Raw genomic sequence first — 21,595 nt, 5'->3', positions numbered from 1 at the left:
AGTACGGTAATTGAAACCTCGCCTCTCCCACCCCAATGAAAACTTCGCAGGAGCCAAGTTGGCAACAGGGAAGTGATTCAAAGCACTTAGAAACTTAAAATTAATGCAGTCTAGCTGTTTTTGGTCTCCTGGTGATTAAAACAGAACAAATTTACATCATAGACTGGATCTGAAATGGTTGTTCTGTTTATCCAGTATAAAAATCTCTTTGTAAGTTGCCCTGTATACAAATAGCCATGAGATGTTGGATGAGTATTGGGGTGGGGAGAAGGCCTTTATACGTGAAAGGACCACTACCAATTTCTAAAAGTGTTACTTGGAAATACTGCCTAAAATGCTCAATGCTACATACAAAGCCAAGAAGGAAACGCAGCAGGTCTTGTTTTCCTGACCACAGTCAACTGGCCCACCTGAGCAATTAGACGCAACTTTCTATTTACCTCTTCCCTCAGCTTTCTGATGAGCTCGGTGTCGTTGTGATGAGTCTTGATGACTTCTGCTTTGCCACTGGCAACCACAGAAGCACTTTCAATGAGGTCGGGCCTCAACGTTCCCTGAGCGAGGAAGACTTCTTCCGGTTTCAGGTTCATTTCTCCAATAACTTCATTAGCAATCTGTGGGGTTTGGGGGTGGGAGAAGAGGAGAGAGAAGCGGAGAAGATGCTTCCCTGTAATCAAGTCCTCAAATTTTATTACAAACTGTAGGCTTCATTTTTCCTCGAGAACTGCAGCCCTCTCTGCATGCTCAGGAGATATTCATGCTCATTGCCTTCCACTTAGTACAGGGGTCCCCAAACTACGGCCCGGGGGCCGGATGCAGCCCAATTGGCCTCCCAATCCGGCCCGCGACGACCCCCGCCGCTCGCCGCCGCCCGCTCTTATGGCGCGCAGCGCGGCAGCGCTCTTCCAGGTCGGAAAAAAGCGCTGAAAATCCTTTGTGCGCATGCGTATGGGCCTCTCCCGAGCCAGAAGAGGTCATTTCCGGTGCACTTCCGGGTCGGGGGAGGCCCATACGCATGCGCACAAACAATTTCCGGCGCTTTTTCTGACCTGGAAGCGCGGCGCCGCGCCAGTAAGCGCCCGTGCGCATGCGCACGGCCGCGCACTCCCCCGCCCGCCGGCCCGCCGCGCGATCGGCATGGTGGGAACCGGCCCAAAGCCCAGTAAGTCTGGGGACCCCTGACTTAGTAGGAAGCATAAATTTAATTTACCAACGTTTATCCATCCCCTTTTATTGTTAATGTAACAACTGATTTTTACCAAAGCTATGAACTCTGTAACATTGGGAAGGAACCATGAACTGTATGACAATGTAGCCCTCTTTATATTTTTTCAACCATAGATATTACACTATTACAATATTACAATGTCTAAATGTATTGTTTCTGTTGGCACAACAATAAGCGTGTGTGTGTGTGTGTGTGTGTGTGTGAGAGAGAGAGAGAGAGAGAGAGAGAGAGAGAGAGAGAGAGAGAGAGAGAGAGAGAGAGAGAGAGATATGTTTGGCATTTACACACTGTCTTTCTACCAGTTTTGTAATCATGCAAGCTGTTAGCAAAAATGCATTCACTATTTTTTAGCCAAGCTAGCAATAAATAAACTCTTAAGAGTCTGTTCCAGCTGCTGCAGCAACCTCTTTCTAATGATGCAAGCATTCCCTTTATAGCTATTTGTGAATTAAGTGTCAGGGTTAGAGAACAAGTGCTTTAAGGGCCAGCTCGCCCTGCCAGTGCAGAATTACAACATGGACATTCTGAGCGTACACAAAATGCAAAGGATACTGGGTGACCTCTACTGGACAAAAGGATGGGTTCTACTTTAAAGCCTATTACATTTCATCTATATTAAAAGCTGGACTCCAGTTATAGGTACTCTGTTGAGGAGGGAGCTGCAGCCCTCGAATAATCAACTACTGCCACCATTTCACTGATCTTCCTGGCTATTCCAGAGCTGTGGAACTTCCTTTAAAAAAAGGAAAATAACACTTCTCAAGCCAGTAAGGCTCAACCTTGTTATTCCTATTCAGATCTCCTTACAAATCTATACCACAGACACCAACTGACAAGAAACATCCGGGTGAAACATCTGGAGCTACCACCAAGTCATTTAACCAGAGACCTCTAAGTCCAAGGAAAAAGTGAAATAAGGACGTATTAAAATAAGAACAATATATTCTAACTAGCCATTACACTTGAAATATGTCCTAAAGGAGGTAACCTTAGGTCTTCATAATGAGATGGAGGTTGACCCTTTGGGGTGTAATATCACTGTGACGATGTCTCAGTCATGCTACGAGCACATCTCTGAAGAATGCATCCCTAAAATGTTGGGAACTGCTGAATTAACAGAAAATAGGCTTTCTCAGCTCTATATCTAGGGTAGAGGTTTTAATTTGGAAGCAAAATGCCCAAATGCCCAGCTAATGGGTGCAGAGAAAGAGAGAGAGAGAGAGAGAGAGAGAGAGAGAGAGAGAGAGAGAGAGAGAGAGAGCGCTAGCAAAAGTAAAACTTTAAAACTGAAAATTCAACATGCTCCTCTTGAAAACTAGGGTGGGTGAGGGTACACTCGAAGTTTCTCCCTAAATTCTAGAACAGATACCTTCACAAAGGTGTCACCAATAATTTTGCGTTTTTCCTCGGGACTTGTTGTCATATTCAGTGTTTTGCTAATCCTTTTGCGTGGAGTTCTGTCTTCCTCAGAGATGGGCAGAGTTGTTGTGCCATTGTAGAACGAATGAGCTGCATTTACCACTGAAGAAACAGACAAGGTTTGCTATTTAGAAAAACTCTGAAATGTCCAACTAAAACATCCTTTTCCAAGCAAAACATTTCCTCTGCTTCCCCCCCCCCCCCCGGCCAAGTTATACTATAGCAGGTATAGGCAAACTCGGCCCTCCAGATGTTTTGAGACTACAATTCCCATCATCCCTGGCCACTGGTCCTGTTAGCTAGGGATCATGGGAGTTGTAGTCCCAAAACATCTGGAGGGCCGAGTTTGCCTATGCCTGTACTATAGCTTTATCAATTGGTGGTGGTGGTGGTAAACGGACCAGTTTAAACACAGGGTACTAAAGAAAAAACAACAATTTGGCAACTAAACTGTAGAATCTAAAACCATACTGAACGCTGGCTTTTACAGACTCTTGTTTATTGTCATAAAAAAGGCAAAATTGTAAACTGCAGCCAGTCATTACCCATAAGACAGAGAAATTACAGTAACCTTTCTTCCATGACAGTGTGTAAGCAATCCCAAAAGATGACAACGAGAGGAGGCTTGTTATATTATCGCTACTATTGTCACGGCACTTTAAAAAGCAACAGAACCAAGAGACAGGTCCCTGCTCTGCAAACCTTACAATAGAGACATGGGAGAATCAGAGATTACAGGCAAGGAGTATTGACAACATCTGGTCTGGGAGCAGAGGGACTACCTCACAAAGTCTGTGTCTTTCTTGCTTCAGGACTCGGCCATTTTCCGAGAACAAATGACTATCCTAACTTAGAGCCACTGGAGAATGCATTGAACCAAACATTTCATGGGAAAATATGGCTAATAATAATTTATTATTTATAGCCCATCTATCTGGTTGGGTTTCCCCAGTCACTCTAGGCGGCTGCTAACAGAATATTAAAAACATGAGAAAACATCAAACATTAAAAACTTCCCTAAACAGGGCTGCCTTCAGAAGTCTTCTAATTGTCAGATAGTTGTTTATTTCCTTGACATCTGATGGGAGAGCGTTCCACAGGGTGGGTGCCACTACTGAGAAGGCCCTCTGCCTGGTTCCCTATAACCTCACTTCTCGCAGTGAAGGAACCGCCAGAAGGCCCTCGGCGATGGACCTCAGTGATGGGCGTGGAGACGTTCCTTCAGGTATACTGGGCCAAGGCCATTTAGGGCTTTCAAGGTCAGCACCAACACTTTGAATTGTGCTTGGAAATGTACTGGGAGCCAATGTAGGTCTTTCAGGACCAGTGTTACATAGAGCGTGGTTAAGCCCGAAAACAGGAGACGTATACACGGCAGATGGGGTAGCTTCTAACATTGTGCCAAGAGAACTTTTATTTGTAATCAGCAGACTGCCCTGTTGGTTTGAAGTTCCAGCAGATGTTTTCCAAGAAAAAAAAATCTAAACTGGGTTGCACTCCCAGAGTTGTTGGGCGAGAGGTCCCATCACTCCTGGCCATTGGCCATGCTTAATGGGACTAATGGGAGTTGGAGTCCAACAACATTTGGAAGGCACCATGTTGGCTAGCTATAGCTGTAGAAGAATCTGCATTTTCTGGGCTGGAGACACTGAAAAGCAGTTAATGGTCTGAAACGAATCTAATGTTCAAACAAACAAACAAACTTATAAATGCAGAAACTGGCATTATGGAAAGAAACCGGAACTTCAGTCCCCCCCCCCTTTTTTTGTATTTGTGAAGAAAGGAGTGCTGTTGTACCTTTGACTTGAATTCCCAACTTTTTGAGTGCTTCTTCCACAGACTGGCTTTCCCTCTTGCGCATGAATCCATTATCTATATGCACTGCTATCACCTGGTCTTGGTTTAAAGCACGGTTCAGTAAAGCTGTACACACTGTTGAGTCCACGCCTCCACTGAGTAAAACCTGCAAGGGTGAGAATCATTAAAATGAATTTCAATCAACAGAAAACTGCCTTCACCCACACACAGAATTTCATTTGCTTTACTACCTTCCCATAGTTTACTGAAGTATCAAAGCCACCATACACCAAACATGGTAGGATAGCATCCCACACTTTTTGTAAAAAATGACATAGGCTAAAGCAGCCTTTGCTGACCTAATGCCCTCCAGATGTTTTTGACTACAACTCCCATCTGCTCCAGCCAGCACAGGGGGCTGATGGGAGTTGTAGTCCAAAACATCCAAAGAGCACCTGGTTGGCGAAGGCTGGGGTGAACCATGTAAACAGGAAGCAGTAAGTTGCATTATAAGCAACTGCTATTCTTGTGAAGAGGAATGAGCATTGAAATCAAACTTTAAAAGTCTTACCAGGACTTTTGACGAGCCTACTTTTTCTTTTATGTCTCGAATACACTCCAGTTCTCTGTTTTGGACGGTGAAGGTGCCGCTGCAGCCGGCAATATCATAAAGGAAGTTTTTCAGCATTGCTTTTCCATTCACTGTTAGGCTAACTTCAGGGTGGAACTGGGCTCCGTACAGTTTTTTAGACTCATTTGCTATAGCTTGGGGTGTAAAAAGAAAAGAAAAGTCGGAACACTTAAGAATCACATCAATATGGACAAGAGACCATTTATATTTGGGTGGTGAATTGCAAATAAACAATAAAACTAACCAGACGGAAGTATTTGTTAAAGTATGGTTAAATTTTGTATCTACCATCATCCTTCCTGGGGATATTTAAGCATATGCTATTGTTGATCTGTGTGTAGATGCACATTATTATTATTATTATTATTATTATTATTATTATTATTAACCTATTAGTCACTTTTTTGTCAAAGTTAACACAAAGCAACTTACAACAATAAAGAACACATAGATTAAAACCTGTATAAAAACAAAAGAGAAAAATCTAAAACACATAGCATAGAATTTAGCTATGTGAGGCTAAAATGTGGTTAATCTGAGGCAAGGAAACAAACAGTATATGCTGAAAAAAATACATTGGTACCTCGGGTTACAGATGCTTCAGGTTACAAACTCCACTAACCCAGAAATAGTACCTCGGGTTAAGAACTTTGCTTCAGGATGAGAACAGAAATTGCGCAGCGGCAGCGGGAGGCCCCATTAGCTAAAGTGGTACCTCAGGATAAGAACAGTTTCAGGTTAAGAACAGACCTCCAGAACGAATTAAGTTATTAACCCAGGTACCACTGTACTAGAATAAGACTTTCTTTTTGTAGTAAGGATTGCTCTTGGCTTACTGGTCATGATTCAAGTGAAATAAACCCTGGTCTGGACGTAACACTGAGCCAGGAATCATGGCTTGCTCCCCACACATGATAGCAGGGAGGCTCAGAACCACCCAAATTATCCCGAATGTGCCAAACCATCAACTGTGATTGCCCATGATGTGATCTGGGTCAAAGCTGTTTCCGACATGAATTCCTTTGGAAGATGATCATAACACTGTGGTATCCAAACTTCTCTAATTTAAAAAAACTATTTAAAAAATTAACTCCTTGCAATTCATCACTGAAAACTAAGATGACGGCCACACTTCTCTGTTTCAATTGGACCTTGCCGATACACATTTTTAAATCCTTAAGCTTTGCTAGGAATCTAAGATGCAAAATGTTTGCCATTCAAATGTACAGATATGGGAGATTCCCAAGTTGCACTAGACACACTGAACTGAATGGACTTAAGTCTGTTGATTTCAATGGGTTCATTCTCAGTACTGTATGGCTAATGTTGGAAATCGCCCATTAGCTTTGCATTGGTTTTTGTTCCACATTTTGCTTGACAGGTTCTTTATGAGCCAATCAATGGTTAACAGTGAGGAAAACACAAACCTGCTACAACATTTCCAGACTGTGCAACAACCTTGAATCCATCCGCTACTTTATCTACACTATCTCCATGAGTGAGGAGCACAATCTCGTCCTTCTGAAGTCCCCTAAATAAAAACAGGAAAAAACATGATCACCAAAACAATGCATATTATTATTATTATTATTATTATTATTATTATTATTATTAAAAGCCCTTAATGAAAAATTAAGTTCTATTTATTTATTGCACAATTAACATTTTTCCATATTTCTTCAAAATGGTTCAAAAGGAACAGATTATGTCCAGAGCAGAGAACCGTATTTTTCCATGTATAAGACACCGGCATGTAAAAGCACCCCCTATTTTTGAGGACACAAATTTAAGAACGGGGGGGGGGGTGGCTCAGAGTTGTTTAGCTTTTTTTGGGAGGGGTTGCCAAAAATTGCTCTCCCACACGCGGCGAAAATTCTGCCCCTTGTCTGTCCCCTCACCGGCAGAAGCTGCCAAATGCTCGCCCAATTGCCGCAGCATCAGCCAATCAACACCAGCCCTTGACGCAGCAACCAATAGCACACCCAATAGCTGCTGACAGCTGCAGCAGCAGCAGCAACCAATCAAACGTCCACCCATGTATAAGATGACCTCCACTTTTTAGCATAATTTTTAAAGAAAAAACCTAGTGTTATACACGGGAAAGTACGATTATTGGGGAGGAGCACAGGGGGCTGCAGGAGGAGGAGGGGAGGGGTAAGTCTTCGTCCTGCTGGTGAAACGCTGAATCCAACCTACAAGTTTCCATTAAAAACTGCCCTTTATAAACCTCAAGGCTGTCCCACAAATTAGCTTCCCCTTCCACTGTTTGGTGACAGAAGTATCTGCATACCTGAACAATGAACATGTGTTATCCAGCGTGATGCTGAAGACTCCATCTTCTCTGACATCTTTCTTGTGTACTGTGCCGCCAAACACCTTATTCATCATCTGACAAAAATCAGAAAAAGTCATTGAGCTCCCACAATTCAGTCCTACCATCAGCAACACTGGGCTCCCCTCCCCCTTTGCACTACCACCACCACACACAAAATTAGCCAGGGGTCAGGCAACACATTCAGCATGGTGGAAACCCGTAGCCAGCTACAAAGCTGCAGCTAATTTGGATATTCAAATTCAACACTGCAAGTAATTTCCACAGGATTCGTAATCCAGCCTCTCTTCTGTTTGCCTGCGCTGCTCCCTTCTACAGGTGAAACTCGAAAAATTAGATTATCATCGAAAAGTTCATTTATTTCAGTAATGCAACTTAAAAGGTGAAACCAATATATGAGATAGACGCATGGCATGCAAAGCGAGATATGTCAAGTCTTTATTTGTTGTAATTGTGATGATTACGGCGTACAGCGTATTCTAGTTTTTCGAGTTTCATGTGTAAACTGCTTTTGAAGAAATAACACCAAAGTGTAGGTTTGCTTCAGGTAAAAATCAGCAAGGTAAATTTTGGGAAGTGTGACTACCCCTCTCCTTCCTTCCTTCCTTCCTTCCTTCCTTCCTTCCTTCCTTCCTTCCTTCCTTCCTTCCTTCCTTCCTTCCTTATGTTAACCTCCACAAAGGAGAGGTGCATTTGCCTGTTTCTCAGCATACATTTTTTATGGGTGGGATCCAATAATACAATGTAATAACAGAGCTACTGGTGCCAAAACATTCTGAAAAGGGTTTGTGGTAATTTATTGTAGCGAGCACATATTCAATATTTGTTGGTTGTTTTATTGTTTTGCAGAACCATTTCTAATTTTTTTAAAAAGAAGATTATTCACACACCTAAAAGATTCCTCTGCAGAGTCTAATAAGCAGTTTGGAGGTATGAAAATTGCTTCAAGCTACGATCACAAGAAAACATCTACTGGATAACCGCATCTCGTGTCATTGGATAGCCACTGAACCCAGTTTCAATTGCTTGTAAATGCTTAGGCCTTAATCTCACTGACAGTTGAATTGGCAAACCTGTCTCTGGATTATACTGCTCAAGGCTGCAGCTCAAAACGCATTGCTCCTCTATTCTTCCGATTCCCTATACAGTACATGGAAGAACATCTACTGTTCTGTGCTCAGGGCATAGCTGCCAAGTTTTCCCTTTTCTCGCGAGGAAGCCTATTCAGCATAAGGGACAATCCCTGTAAAAAAGGGATAACTTGGCAGCTATGGCTCAGGGTACGGATCAGGCTTCCTCAACCTCAGCCCTCCAGATGTTTTTGGCCTACAACTCCCATGATCCCTAGCTAGCAGGACCAGTGGTCAGGGGTGATGGGAATTGTAGTCTCAAAACTTCTGGAGGGCCAAGGTTGAGGAAGCCTGGTCTGGGTTTTCCTGGATGGAACGGCAATCATATAAGTCCCTATCTGGAGTCAAAGCGCTACAACTGTAAAACAAATTTGTTACCTAATTTACTGTTTGCGAGAACTAGGCGCCATTAATGAGTGCGTTCAGGCAGGTGTGTGTGTCCAAACCATCATAAAAGTGATCTAGGTGCATGGTCCTTCAGGATAGCTCAGTTGGTTAGATCATGGTGCTGATGATGCCAAGTTTGCAAGTTTGATCCCCTGTATGGGACAGCTGTATAGTCCTGCATTGCAGGGGTTTGAACTAGATGATCCTCAGGGTCCATCTTTACAATTCTATGATTCTATTGTCTGCATTGAACATATGGAAACATGCAAGGCACTGCTTTTCCTGGTTTCCAGATCCTTTAGTGATATGTATTTATAAAGCACTAGACTATCTGCTTCTTTATTACAGTGTTCATACAGATGGGGAAAGCCATTCATTATTCCTTCAGCATCGCATCATAGCAGAAGATTATCCGTTCCACTCAACCAGTGGGGCCAATGTTTCTATCTTGGATTACAGCCTTCGCCGACGACAGACTTGTGCGTTTAAGCATGACTATTGCAGTGAGCAATCTGAAAACTTGCTTTATTATTATTTCTCACTATACTGTATTTGATCTCTCACAAAGCCTTGCTATTCGAGGGAGTTCTGTTTTGACACGGCATCACGCTTGACTCGTTTCCACATTGTTGCAGCAAACTTTTAAGCAGCGGTATTTGATTTCACAGAGACGAGCAGACCCCGTACACAGTCTTTTGCAAGCTCACTCAGGGTCAGTCCTGGGGCTGGTGTTGTTGTTCCTGGATTTGCGCACTAATGCGCTGCAGCACAACACTGAGATAGTCCCACTTCCCGGCACAACACACACTTTGGAATTTGTATAGACAGAAACCGAGGTACCACTGTATAGCCCTAACCCAAAAGAAGAAGTTGCTGAATTACAACTTATCACCAAGCTCAAAACCATGGAGGGACCTCGTTTGAACAGAGATATCGGATTCTTATCTCATTATACATGATAAGCGATCTTCAGCCATCTCAACCCTTGCTTTTTCATGCAAAACCATTTGCAGTCGTTTTCGGTCATCAACAGCTATCAGTCAGTCAATCACCCACTTCCACCACCCTTCTGAGTGATCCCCCCTCCCCTCCCCATCCCCACCCCTTCTCTACATAAGTGCCTGGGGACTTCTATTTCACTGTATCTGAAGAAGTGTGCATGCACACGAAAGCTCATACCAAAATAAAGACTTAGTTGGTCTTTAAGGTGCTACTGAAGGAATTTTTTTATTTAGGTTCCATATCACTTACTTCCAATGTATAAAAATGAACTGTATAAAATACTTTCTTTTCAAAAAGAGAAACACAGCCACATTGGACCTCTCAGCCTCATTCATGCTGCTCTCACAGAAATCTGGACTTCTCTTGCTGATATCCCTAGGTTCATGCCCTGCTCTCTATTTCACGATTCATTAAACTTTTCCCACTAGACCCATCCTGCAGGGCACATGGCCAGGTAAACCACAATGATTCTCATGGTCTTGCCAGTTCCAAATGCTCCTTCCCCTCTTCCCATTTGCTTTAGAAGTTCATGCTCATTTTAATGTATGCAATTCTCCTGGCTCTCGGTCATCAACCCCCTGGCCTTTCTAAGTTCGTATTTACCTCTTTTCTCAGCTGCTCTTCTTCTGTGCTCTTGTTCCTGGCCATGTCAGGATCTATATTCCAGAAGATCTCTCTCTTCTTCTTCTTCTTCTTCTTATTATTATTATTATTATTTATTTATACCCTGCCCATCTGGCTGGGTTTCCCCCGCCACTCTGGGCGGCTTCCAACAAATACCAAAATACAGTGGTACCTCGGTTTATGAACACAATTGGTTCCGGAAGTCTGTTCATAAACTGAAGCGTTCATAAACTGAAGCAAACTTTCCCATTGAAAGTAATGGAAAGCGGATTAATCTGTTCCAGACGGTCCGCAGAGTACTTAAACTGAAGTGTTCATAAACTGAAGCGAACTTTCTCATTGAAAGTAATGGAAAGTGGATTAATCCGTTCCAGATGGGTCCGCGGCGTTCGTAAACCGAAAATTCATAAACCGAGGTGTTCATAAACCGAGGTTCCACTGTACATTAAAATCACAGATTAAAAACTTCCCTAAACAGGGCTGCCTTTAGGTGTTTTCTAAATGTCAGGTAGTTGTTTATCTCCTTGACCTCCAATGGGAGGGCGTTCCACAGGGCGGGTGCCACTACCGAAAAGGACCTTTGCCTGGTTCCCTGTAGCTTTGCTTCTTGCAGTGAGGGAACCACCAGAAGGCCCTCGGCGCTGGATCTCAGTGTCCGGGATGAGCAATGGGGGTGGAGATAGGACTGAGGCCGTTTAGGGCTTTAAAGGTCAGCACCAACACTTTGAATTGTGCTCGGAAATGTACTGGGAGCCAATGTAGATCTCTTAGGACCAGTGTTATGTGGTCTCGGCGGCCGCTCCCAGTCACCAGTCTTGATTCTTGTATTCAAGCCTTCTTCCTCCATGCCAACTCATTCTGCTGGTCACAACTTAGGCCTTGTCACATCTTCACGCCACTCCAACTTTCGCTCCAGCTAAGGTATGTCAGGTCTAGCCTTTCCAAATGTCATCCTTTTCTAGCTACCTAAACTCCCTATTCTATTTTACGTTGATTATTGCAATCATTTGCTTACTGGTTTTTTTCCTACCCCTCCACTTAAACCTATTATCTCTATTCTCAACACTTCCCAAGTGCTTCATTTTCTTCTCTTCATGCTTTAATCGTGTTGCACCTCTCTTGAGGTTTCTATCCACTGGTTTCCTCTATTGAAACGAGACCACTGCTGACTTCCAAGCCTCTTCACGGTCTTGGCCTGTTACCATCTTAGTTGTTTTCTCTCCATTCTCCTCCTTGATCTCACCATTCATCAGATACTAATCTTCTTACTAAGCTTCCACTCTCCGTTGTGCTATTCCTTGTCCACAAGTATTCTCTCTCATGACCCCTTCGGGCACGGAAATCTCCCTCTTGATATATTTGGCAGCCTTCCTCTTTGTTCTCATTTAATAAATTATTAAAACACACATTTTCTCTCTCTTTCGCATTTCATTCTTGATAACGTCCTGCTTTGATTCACTTGTCTTCTCATCATCGGGGCTTTTTTCCTGCCCTCTTAACTTTTTGCTGTTGTTCCATTTTTTCCCAAACCACCACCTCTCAAATTGTTATCTGGATTGGGAGCCTACAGAACAGGGACCTCTGCATTATAGTCATATTCAGGACTTCGTGTATCTTAAGCGCTTGTTTTTTTTTGTAAGTAAACCTAAGGCCTGTGCGTGTAAAGTTCTCACAGTGCCTCAATGAGAGCCCCGTATTAATTTGCGTAAATGCTAAGTATCAAAGCAAACTTAAATACCAATACAAGCCCATTTAATATAACTGACAGGCCACAGCCATCCTGTTTTTTAAAATTATGCATGTTTTCCCCTCAATAGCGATGGCCTCAAAAGGCTCATGAATCACCACACAGCAGGCTTCTGTACACTTTGAACAACAGATGTGCTTGCAAAATCCTTGTATCCATGCATAGATTGCACCTGGGACTGCACTGTGTGTGATACGCAAGGAATTAATACACAACCATTTCTCAATTTCTTCAAAGGGGCGCTCATCTGCATCTGCTTAAATCAACTTCAAACATAATTTTCATGCACTGTGCAGCTATACAACACACACAAAAGCCAGCAATTTGCTTCTTAACTGAGCTACAAAAAACATACAGCCATAAAATGATATTTGCACCTGCATGCCATAGCAGATTCCGAGAACTGGTTTGCCTATCGTAAATATTGCTGGGTCGAACCAGGGAGCATCTTCTGCATAAACTGAATTTGGTCCTCCAGATATGATAATAGCCCTGCAAAAGAAACAGGTATTTTTTTAAAAAAGAAAATAAAAAAGTAAAGATTGGTTTTTGGAACTAAACCACTTTAATAAAATTTCCATTTTAATACCTACTTGCAAAAAACAATAACAAAAAAACACCTTTATAAAGAAAGTTGTGGCATCCTGATCTATAAAATGAGCTAGCTGTGCTTTACTGTAACAGTGAATTCTCAAGACTGACATTAAAAACTTTTTTTTAAAAAAAAAGTTCATTAGTGCAGCTTTTAAAAAATTAGAAGCAAATAAGAACCACCCTATAGATTTCCACCTTTCTAAATTTCAGCATCCAGCAAAAACAAAAAAATTATGCTATATGCCTATGACTCACATCTCCCTAGTTTAAAGGTTGTGGGGTATTATTGATTTAAGAATCTGAAGCTTCTTTGTTAATTCTTACCAAGAATAATTCTTATAGGTGTTGTGAAAACTTTTTTTAAAAAACCACCCCATAGTTTATTAGCATTTTTACAGTATTACACAACAGTATAGTCCTTTATTCCCCTTCCTCCCTCATGCCCAAGTGTAGAGAGAATCTTGCAAATGAAATATATGTTGAAACAGTGAACATCTCAAGGCAAGTTAAACATTACATTCTTCAAGTGTCTGCATCTGTACCAGGGTGGATTTGATTTAAATCAAATCAATTTAAATCACTAGTCAGTAAGACTTGATTTAAATCACTAGTCAGTATGACTGGATTTAAATCATTTTTTTTTACAGAACGACTCATTCTTGCTGGTATAATCTTAATATTTACAACCAGATGAAGGTTTCATTTTTGGAATGATAAATTTTCAGAGTAGTTTTTACAGTTATATCAAAAATTACTGATGTGGTTATACCGTGTTTCTCCGAAAATAAGACACCGTCTTATACTATTAGAAATACACAGACAGATAATTATGAAACTATTGTTTATTGGAAGGAGGAAAATAACCATTTCCTTAATAACAATTTAAACAATTGATTTAACTAAAACACTAACATTACAGCATATGTATCCAGTTAACTGTTGTGGTTAAATTGATTCCCCACCCCCCACCCCCTAAAATAAAAAACTTAAGACAAAACTTAAAACAAATCCTTATTTCCTGATGAATAGCCTTTGGACTATAATGTAACTTAAATATAAAACTATCTTTAGAAAGATTTTTCCTCCGAAAGCATTTTATTTTAAAAATCTGCTCTTAATTTTAAAAATCTGATTTAAATTTAAAAAATCATTGATTTTTATCCACCCAGATCTGTACATGTTAAGCCACAATATGGTTTCCTGGAACCATGCAAGCATGCTGGCTTCTGGAAAGATCACACCTGCCTCTTCCACATACAGGGCAGCAGGTAAGCCAAGATTTGGATTAGCATATTGTGTGGACCACGGTTGAGGCATTTCCTCCCTCTCCATAAGCTGTAATCGCAGCACAAACATTGGCTACAGAGTTCATGCTTAGGGAAGAGAAGCTTCAAGCCATCCTCTCAGGTTTGGACAACAAGCTAAAGCAAACACCAGCTTGGCAGCCTTGCAACTAAGCTAAAAAGCCCATGGAGAAGGAAAACAGGTCCAATATGCTCCTCAGAAGCCAGAACATTCGCACCAAGCCATGGTCTAGCATAGCATTGTGTGCAAATCTGGCCTCTGTCTCATTATGGAAGTTCCAAGTTCATCTGATATTCAGAGGTCCTCAAGATTCAGGCGAACATCCCCCTCTCACACTGTTCTTTTCACTGCTACTGTTTCCACAGATATGGGAACAGGAAGGACAAAGAGGCCTAGGTCCAAGACCTAATCCTTTCCCTTCCTGTGTGTATCGCAGTGGTATTGGGTCCATATCAGTTACCAGTAGGAGAAAGGTGAAATGGAAACGTTATGATTTCCGCCTTTAGAATCACTCTTGGTCCGAATAGTTAAAGCTATGGTTTTCCCAGTAGTGATGTATGGAAGTGAGAGCTGGACCATAAAGAAGGCTGATCACTGAAGAATTGATGCTTTTGAATTATGGTGCTGGAGGAGGCTCTTGAGAGTCCCATGGACTGCAAGAAGTTCAAACCTATCCATTCTGAAGGAAATCAGCCCCGAGTGCTCACTGGAAGGACAGGTCCTGAAGCTGAGGCTCCAATACTTTGCCCACCTCATGAGAAGAGAACGACTCCCTGGAAAAGACCCTGATGCTGGGAAAGATGGAGGGCACTAGGAGAAGGGGACGGCAGAGGACGAGATGGTTGGACAGTGTTCTCAAAGCTACCAACATAAGTCTGACCAAACTGTGGGAGGCAGTGGAAGACAGGAGTGCCTGGCGTGCTCTGGTCCATGGGGTCACGAAGAGTCGGACATGACTAAACGACTAAACAACAACAACAAGGTCTAGAAACAGCTCTGAGGTTGTCTGGTTAAGACTTGGGGACCACTATTCATGCATGTTTTGGCCTCACATTCCACACAAAATTTCACTTAATGATGGATTTGCCTTTGACAACACAGCAGCCCTGCTCCTAATCAGAGTGGGCTGCACGAAGCACATTACATCACTTCCCACTTAACTATATACTGTATTTTTCCGCGTGTAAGACAATGTTTTTATATTTAAAAATTATGCAAAGAATTGGGGCTCGTCTTATACATGGAGAGTGGAGAGCTGGGGTGGGCAATTGATGGCTGCCGCACGTAGGAGATTGTCAGCAGCATTTTTGCGGGTTATTGGTGGGTGTGTCAAGGTCCTTTGGCTATTGGCTGCTGCTGCAATTGGGTGGGCGCTGGGCGCTTGCTTTTGCTGAGTGTGCAGATGTGTGCAGATGAGCTCAACAACTCTGGGCAAACTCCCCCCAATTTCTCAATTTTTACTCCCAAAAAAGAGGGGGCATCTTATACCCGGGGCGTGTTATACACGGAAAAATACGGTATATCCCACTTAAATATATATCTCAAAGTAATTTAAAATCAAAGTTTTAAAAATATACAATAAAAGTCAAAGTAATTTAAAACCAAAGTTTAAAAATGCAGATTTTTTTATTTTTTTAAAAAAAATCTGTCAGGGGAAAGAGTTAACTTAGCATCCTCACATACCAACTTCAAAGCATGGCACCTGATGTACTTTAAGCCACTTGATCCTTTGATTGCACAAATTGGCCCTTAGAGCCTTAAGGAGGTGCCCTAATTACTCAGGGCACTTCCTGAAGGCTCCAAGTCTATTCCTACCTCCTGAGAGTCTCTATCCAAGATACATATAGGTTTTAAGGGGCGGGGAAATTGTGGTACATTTCTTCTGGGACAGAAGCCGTTCACATGGGGAGGGGGGGGTAATTCACGTGAGACTCATCACTACAATTCCTGCTCAGCTCAAAGTTTTACACTTAAACAGGTTTCTTGGGATAAGAGTGGGCTACAAATAAGCTGAGCAGACAGGCAACTAATCGGTTTGTTTTTAACGTGGGAATTGTAATAAATCTGCAAGCTCCATTTGGCTCAGGCATTTGCTGGATTTCTGAACCAAAGTCCCTGTGCCGTTCATACAAACTATGAATGTTCAGACAGACCATTCTTATGTCTACTGTCATACCTACAAAAATAAGCAGAAGTGAAGCTCGGGGTGGGAATAATCTCCAAGCTTTTTCGCTGGAATGTGGAAACGGAGTGTGTGTTTTATACAGCTTCAGCTCAAGGAAACCACAAGCTGTTTATTTGACTTTGTAACAAAAATGGAAAAGTTATATTCCCTTAGGAGAATAAGCATACAGAGGGAGCATTTTCTTCCGTGTGTTGAGCTTAAGTTGTGAATGTTTCTGTTGTCACAATCTTTCCAAAGGAAAACAGGCACACTTTAGAGCGAGGCACAGGCAAACCTATGCATCAGGCAAAGAATAATCTGAACAGGAAATTTAGGGAAGACAGTGTTGTCATGGGAAGCCCATTATCTTATGCAGGAACAGATTCCTTGTGAACCTTTACTCCTGTTGTGAAGACAGACCATCTAGAGAAGGGATGGATGTTTCAAACAAGCATGGAAAGGAAGTGGGAGGAAGGCATATGTGGCTGTTCCTCCTGCCACATCCCACTACCCCTGGTTTATAACACCCTAACCCACTTCATGATCACTTCAGGAACTCGTGGAACTGGCTGGATTTCCAGACCTCTCTGGGAAACGTTTATGAGGATTACTTTCCTGTTGACAGCCTTGTTGAACTATGAAATGACCACAAAACCATCTACCTGTTCAACTCCTGCTGCTCATTCTGTTGACAGAGGCTCCCTCCTTCCATTTAACAGAAGACAAAGCCCTGGATTTGTTTTTTGTTTAAATGCAATAATAGCATTTAAAGACTGTGCCACAGAACTGGTAGGTTTAGGAAAACAAGTGCATACCTGTTGTCTCTGCTGCTACTGCGTTTTTAACATTCTGATTAAGAAAAGCTTTTTACGGGGAGGTAAATGGACATGAAATCTAGGTTTAAGCTGTTACCTTCTGGATTCAATCCCACAAGCATGCTTGAATTCATTCTCGTTGGCAAATCCTAGAGGTGGCTAACCTGCAGGCCTTTATTTGATGTTGGACTCCCAAACCTCATCAGCTCCAGCCAGCATATTCAATAGTCAGAGATTACGGGAGTTGTAGGCCAGCAACACCCGGAGGACCAAAAGTTAGCCACCGCTATTTTTATCTTAGGCACTAAAATAATATTTTCCTACGGCTGCTGTACCACTCATCTGTTTTTTACCAGTAATGCTTGCTTTGACATTGACTGGGATGCCATTTCTCCTATGAATCTTGTTAGGCCCCAATTGTGGCACTGGGAGTTCTAAGTCAAGGTTGCTCCCACCATCCTTGGCCACTGGCTGGGGCTGATGGGAGTTGGAGTCCAACAGCGTCTGTAGGGCTACAGGTGAGCTGCCCCTGGTCTAAGTGTGTGACTGTTCAAATAGCTGCTTGAAAAGCAATTACTTGCTCCTAAACTGAAAGGTCCAGAGGGTGCAATAAGCAGATTGCTTGTTGTCTTTCCCCCTCACCTACTAAGGAATCCTGATGGATTCCACCTTAATGCTACTAGGGAGAAACAGCAGAAAGGTTTCGAGTGAGCTTGTCCTCAGCATGCTGATAATACCCAACTTGATCTTTCTGTTCCATTCAACCCTTACTTCCCACAATCACAGTGTCTCAGTAAAGGGAAAGCTCACAGGTCTTCTGATCTGAAATGGGTCAAACCAGGAATCCCACCACTGAACTTGAATCTGACCCAGTGTTTGCCATATCTGAGCATGTTAAAGAACATGCCAGGATGGTCCTTGATGGGTGAGCTATTCAAACCCCCCTCCCTCTCAAGACTAGAACTCTTTCAGAAGGATTTTGCATGTGTTTTAAACATCTGATATATTGAGTGTCAGATCCAATCTGCATTTGCTTTTTTTAAAAAAGCGGGGCAGTATGTTGTATGGTCTGTATAATCTCACAATATTCATGGCAATTGAATGACTAAATGCCCCCTCTATGGAACACTCCCTAAACATAGGAGAAACGTAGGTTATAGTGAAGGTTCTAGAGTAGACTTCTATCCCGTACAGTGGTACCTCCGGATGTGAACGGGATCCGTTCCGGAGCTCCGGTCAGATGCCGAGGAATTCGCAACCGGAGGTGCTGCTTACGCGCATGATGCGGTAGAGCGCTTCTGCGCAGGCATGTGCAGCGAAACCCAGAAAAATACTTCCGGCTTTGCCGCGTATGTATCCCAAAGGATATGTAACCGGAGGTGAACATAAGTAGAGGTACCACTGTACTAGTCTTCTGCCTGGCAAGGGGAGCATTCAAACACTCAATCCTCCATCTCCACCTTCTAATGGTACAAGGAGTCTTGGTAGACCACAAACTTGACATGAGTCAGCAGTGTGATGCAGCAGCTAAAAAAGCCAATGCAATTCTGGGCTGCATCAATAGGAGTATAGCATCTAGATCTAGGGAAGCAATAGTACCACTGTATTCTGCTCTGCTCAGACCTCACCTGGAGTACTGTGTCCAGTTCTGGGCACCACAGTTCAAGAAGGATACTGACAAGCTGGAACGTGTCCAGAAGAGGGCAACCAAAATGGTCAAAGGCCTGGAAACAATGCCTTATGAGGAACGGCTTAGGGAGCTGGGTATGTTTAGCCTGGAGAAGAGAAGGTTAAGGGGTGATATGATAGCCATGTTCAAATATATGAAAGGATGTCATATGGAGGAGGGAGAAAGATTGTTTTCTGCTGCTCCAGAGAAGCGGACACAGAGCAATGGATTCAAACTTCAAAAAAGAAGATTCCACCTGAACATTAGGAAGAACTTCCTGACAGTAAGAGCTGTTCGGCAGTGGAATTTGCTACCAAGGAGTGTGGTGGAGTCTCCTTCTTTGGAGGTCTTTAAGCAGAGGCTTGACAGGCATATGTCAAGAATACTTTGATGGTGTTTCCTGCTTGGCAGGGGGTTGGACTGGATGGCCCTTGTGGTCTCTTCCAACTCTATGATTCTATGATTCTAATAATCCCAGGATAAGAAACCGTGTACATTTTCCTCAGTACATCCCTCACTAGATGTTCCAAAGTTGATTATCAGAAAATTGATTTGACAGTCAAGTTACTCATGCTAAATAAAAGCACCGTTCAAGTCCTCCTTCTGGCTTCCCAGACAAAGTTCAGAACTTAAAAGGTAAAACACAAAACAGAATGAATCTTACCGGAATCCCTGTTCTTTGATGGCAAAGGCAGGTGTTTCCAAAGGGAATATCTCGGACTGGACAAACAGTTCTCTGACTCGGCGATCTATGACTTTCCCATACTGCGCTCCAGCATCAAGTATCACTACAGCTCCGTCGTAGCGGCAGAGACCATCCTTGAGATCTTCTCCAGCATTCTCCAACTGTGAACATTATTTACACAAACACTTTTATCACTTGGATTATCAGCGCAGAGCTAGAACAGAAAATTAAACTACTTTTTAAATGAGAAGTAGCTAAGTTAATTATTTAAGATACTTGCAAGCTCTTGCTTTGGGAAGTCTCTTGGAATAATTAAGAATACATGGTTTTTTTTATAAAAAAAACCAACAACAACCACCCTAGACTGTAGCATTATATGTAATAAATAGAAAATTTAGGAGAAACACATTGCATTAGTCACATTTAACAGATACTATTTATTAATGAATATAGATGCAATGTTGGTCATTTTGCACCCCTTCCTGGGGCTCTAACACATCCTTCCTTTTTTCCCATTGCTTCTGCTAGAAGCAGCATCTAGTAATTGAAGAGGCAACACTTTAATGGGAGAGGGTTACCCAAGAGGAAGCTTGGAACAGCCCCTCCGCTTGGGCAAAAACGTACTACAGTACTTTCAGGTGAACAGGATGGGAAGATTTTAAAAATGAGATGAGACTGCATCCCTAATCAGGCTAAGGATGTGTCACAATAAATTACTAGCACTAGCTGCAGAGACAGGTGGCCTAATAAAATGTGTATTCTAGCAACCTTTGTGGATGTATCTGCAAGCCTAGCTTAGAGATTCAGGCGGTATAGGATGTGAAATTGTTTATAATTTGTGTGTGTGAGTGAAATTGTGCAATTGCTTTTATTGTGAAACTGCTTTGAGGTATTTCAAGGGAAGCGACTGATAGATGGGCATAAATAAATGAATTGCATCCATGAAGGAAATAAATGGGGCTACTTCCATACAAATAGGTCTGCCGATACCATATCACTCTCCTTCACAGTATGAACCAGAATGCAGTAGGGCTTCAAAACTGGTTTGAAGTCCATATTGTGATATCGGTTTCATAATTTTTGACCTGGCAATATATCGTAATCATGACGTGTGTGCATGCGCGCTATGCAAAAATCACAATGAGGGGAAAACCGTGAAGCCAGCCAACGCTTCTCTCAATTCCTGAAGCCCCTGTTAACTCTTCTGGCTCAGCTGTCCCCTGCTCCATGCAGTGGGCAGCAAATCACAAAAGCAGTCACTGGCAAAAATAAGGATGCGGGAGGGAACTGTGAAGCCAGCCAATAGCTCCATCCTTATTTCAGACATCGTGATATATTGGTATAACACAATGTTTAGCTGGTGATATATCACAATGTTGAAAACCAGAGTTCGCGCAGCCCTGACACACACTTTAGTAATTTTTTTAAGTTAAGGGTCTGACACCAATCAGAAGAAAACTCACAAACACAACACTTCCTGTATACTGTGCAACATTAAGCATTTTCTCCTTGGCGCATAGGCTGCCACAATGGAATGCCCAGGCACCATTCGCATCCCCAATGGGATGAGGATGACGATGACGATTCATTCCATTTCTATACCACTTTACAGGTAAAACTCGGAAAATTAGAATATCATCGAAAAGTGCATTTATTTCAGTAATGCAACTTATTATTTTTTATTTTTCTTTTAATTTTTACAAATGCTTTCTTTTGGAAATTCCACAGTAATAAAACAAATAGTTACAATAATACAAAAATAAATATTGCATTTCATTAATTAAATTCCACTTATAATTGGCCCGCCTAACGACAAATAATTACAATTACAACAAATAATTTTTGCATGTCATGCATCTATCTCATATATTGGTTTCACCTTTTAATTTTCCGAATTTCACCTGTATGTTTTAAAGAACAAACCTCAAAGCATTTTACAGCACATTGAAACATCAGATAAAGCAATCCAGAATAAAACTATTCCAAGGGAAAATATTTCAGATCCTTCTCTAAATCGCCAACCTAGCATCCGGAAAGCTCCATGTGGTCGCAACTGGACCTGTACC

General features: G+C 42.2%; 1 protein-coding gene across 2 annotated transcripts in view; it reads right to left on the bottom strand.

Moving 5' to 3' along the window:
- GMPS (guanosine monophosphate synthase) overlaps positions 1-21,595 on the bottom strand; it is a 49,850-nt gene that overhangs the window by 16,683 nt on the left and 11,572 nt on the right. For both annotated transcript variants that reach the window (XM_088669834.1, XM_088669835.1), the window contains exons 2-9: positions 19,509-19,690; positions 12,675-12,789; positions 7,366-7,463; positions 6,503-6,606; positions 5,016-5,209; positions 4,445-4,610; positions 2,598-2,749; positions 441-614 (exon numbers count right to left, since the gene is read on the bottom strand). In XM_088669834.1, the coding sequence (XP_088525960.1) occupies positions 441-614; positions 2,598-2,749; positions 4,445-4,610; positions 5,016-5,209; positions 6,503-6,606; positions 7,366-7,463; positions 12,675-12,789; positions 19,509-19,690 (1,185 nt within the window). The remainder of the gene's footprint in view (positions 1-440; positions 615-2,597; positions 2,750-4,444; positions 4,611-5,015; positions 5,210-6,502; positions 6,607-7,365; positions 7,464-12,674; positions 12,790-19,508; positions 19,691-21,595) is intronic.

The sequence above is a fragment of the Zootoca vivipara genome, chromosome 5, assembly GCF_965207765.1.
Source record: "Zootoca vivipara chromosome 5, rZooViv2.hap1.1, whole genome shotgun sequence".
NCBI lineage: Eukaryota > Metazoa > Chordata > Lepidosauria > Squamata > Lacertidae > Zootoca > Zootoca vivipara.
The sequence above is the reverse complement of the archived record's forward strand: the minus strand, read 5'-3'. Positions and strand labels throughout refer to the sequence as shown.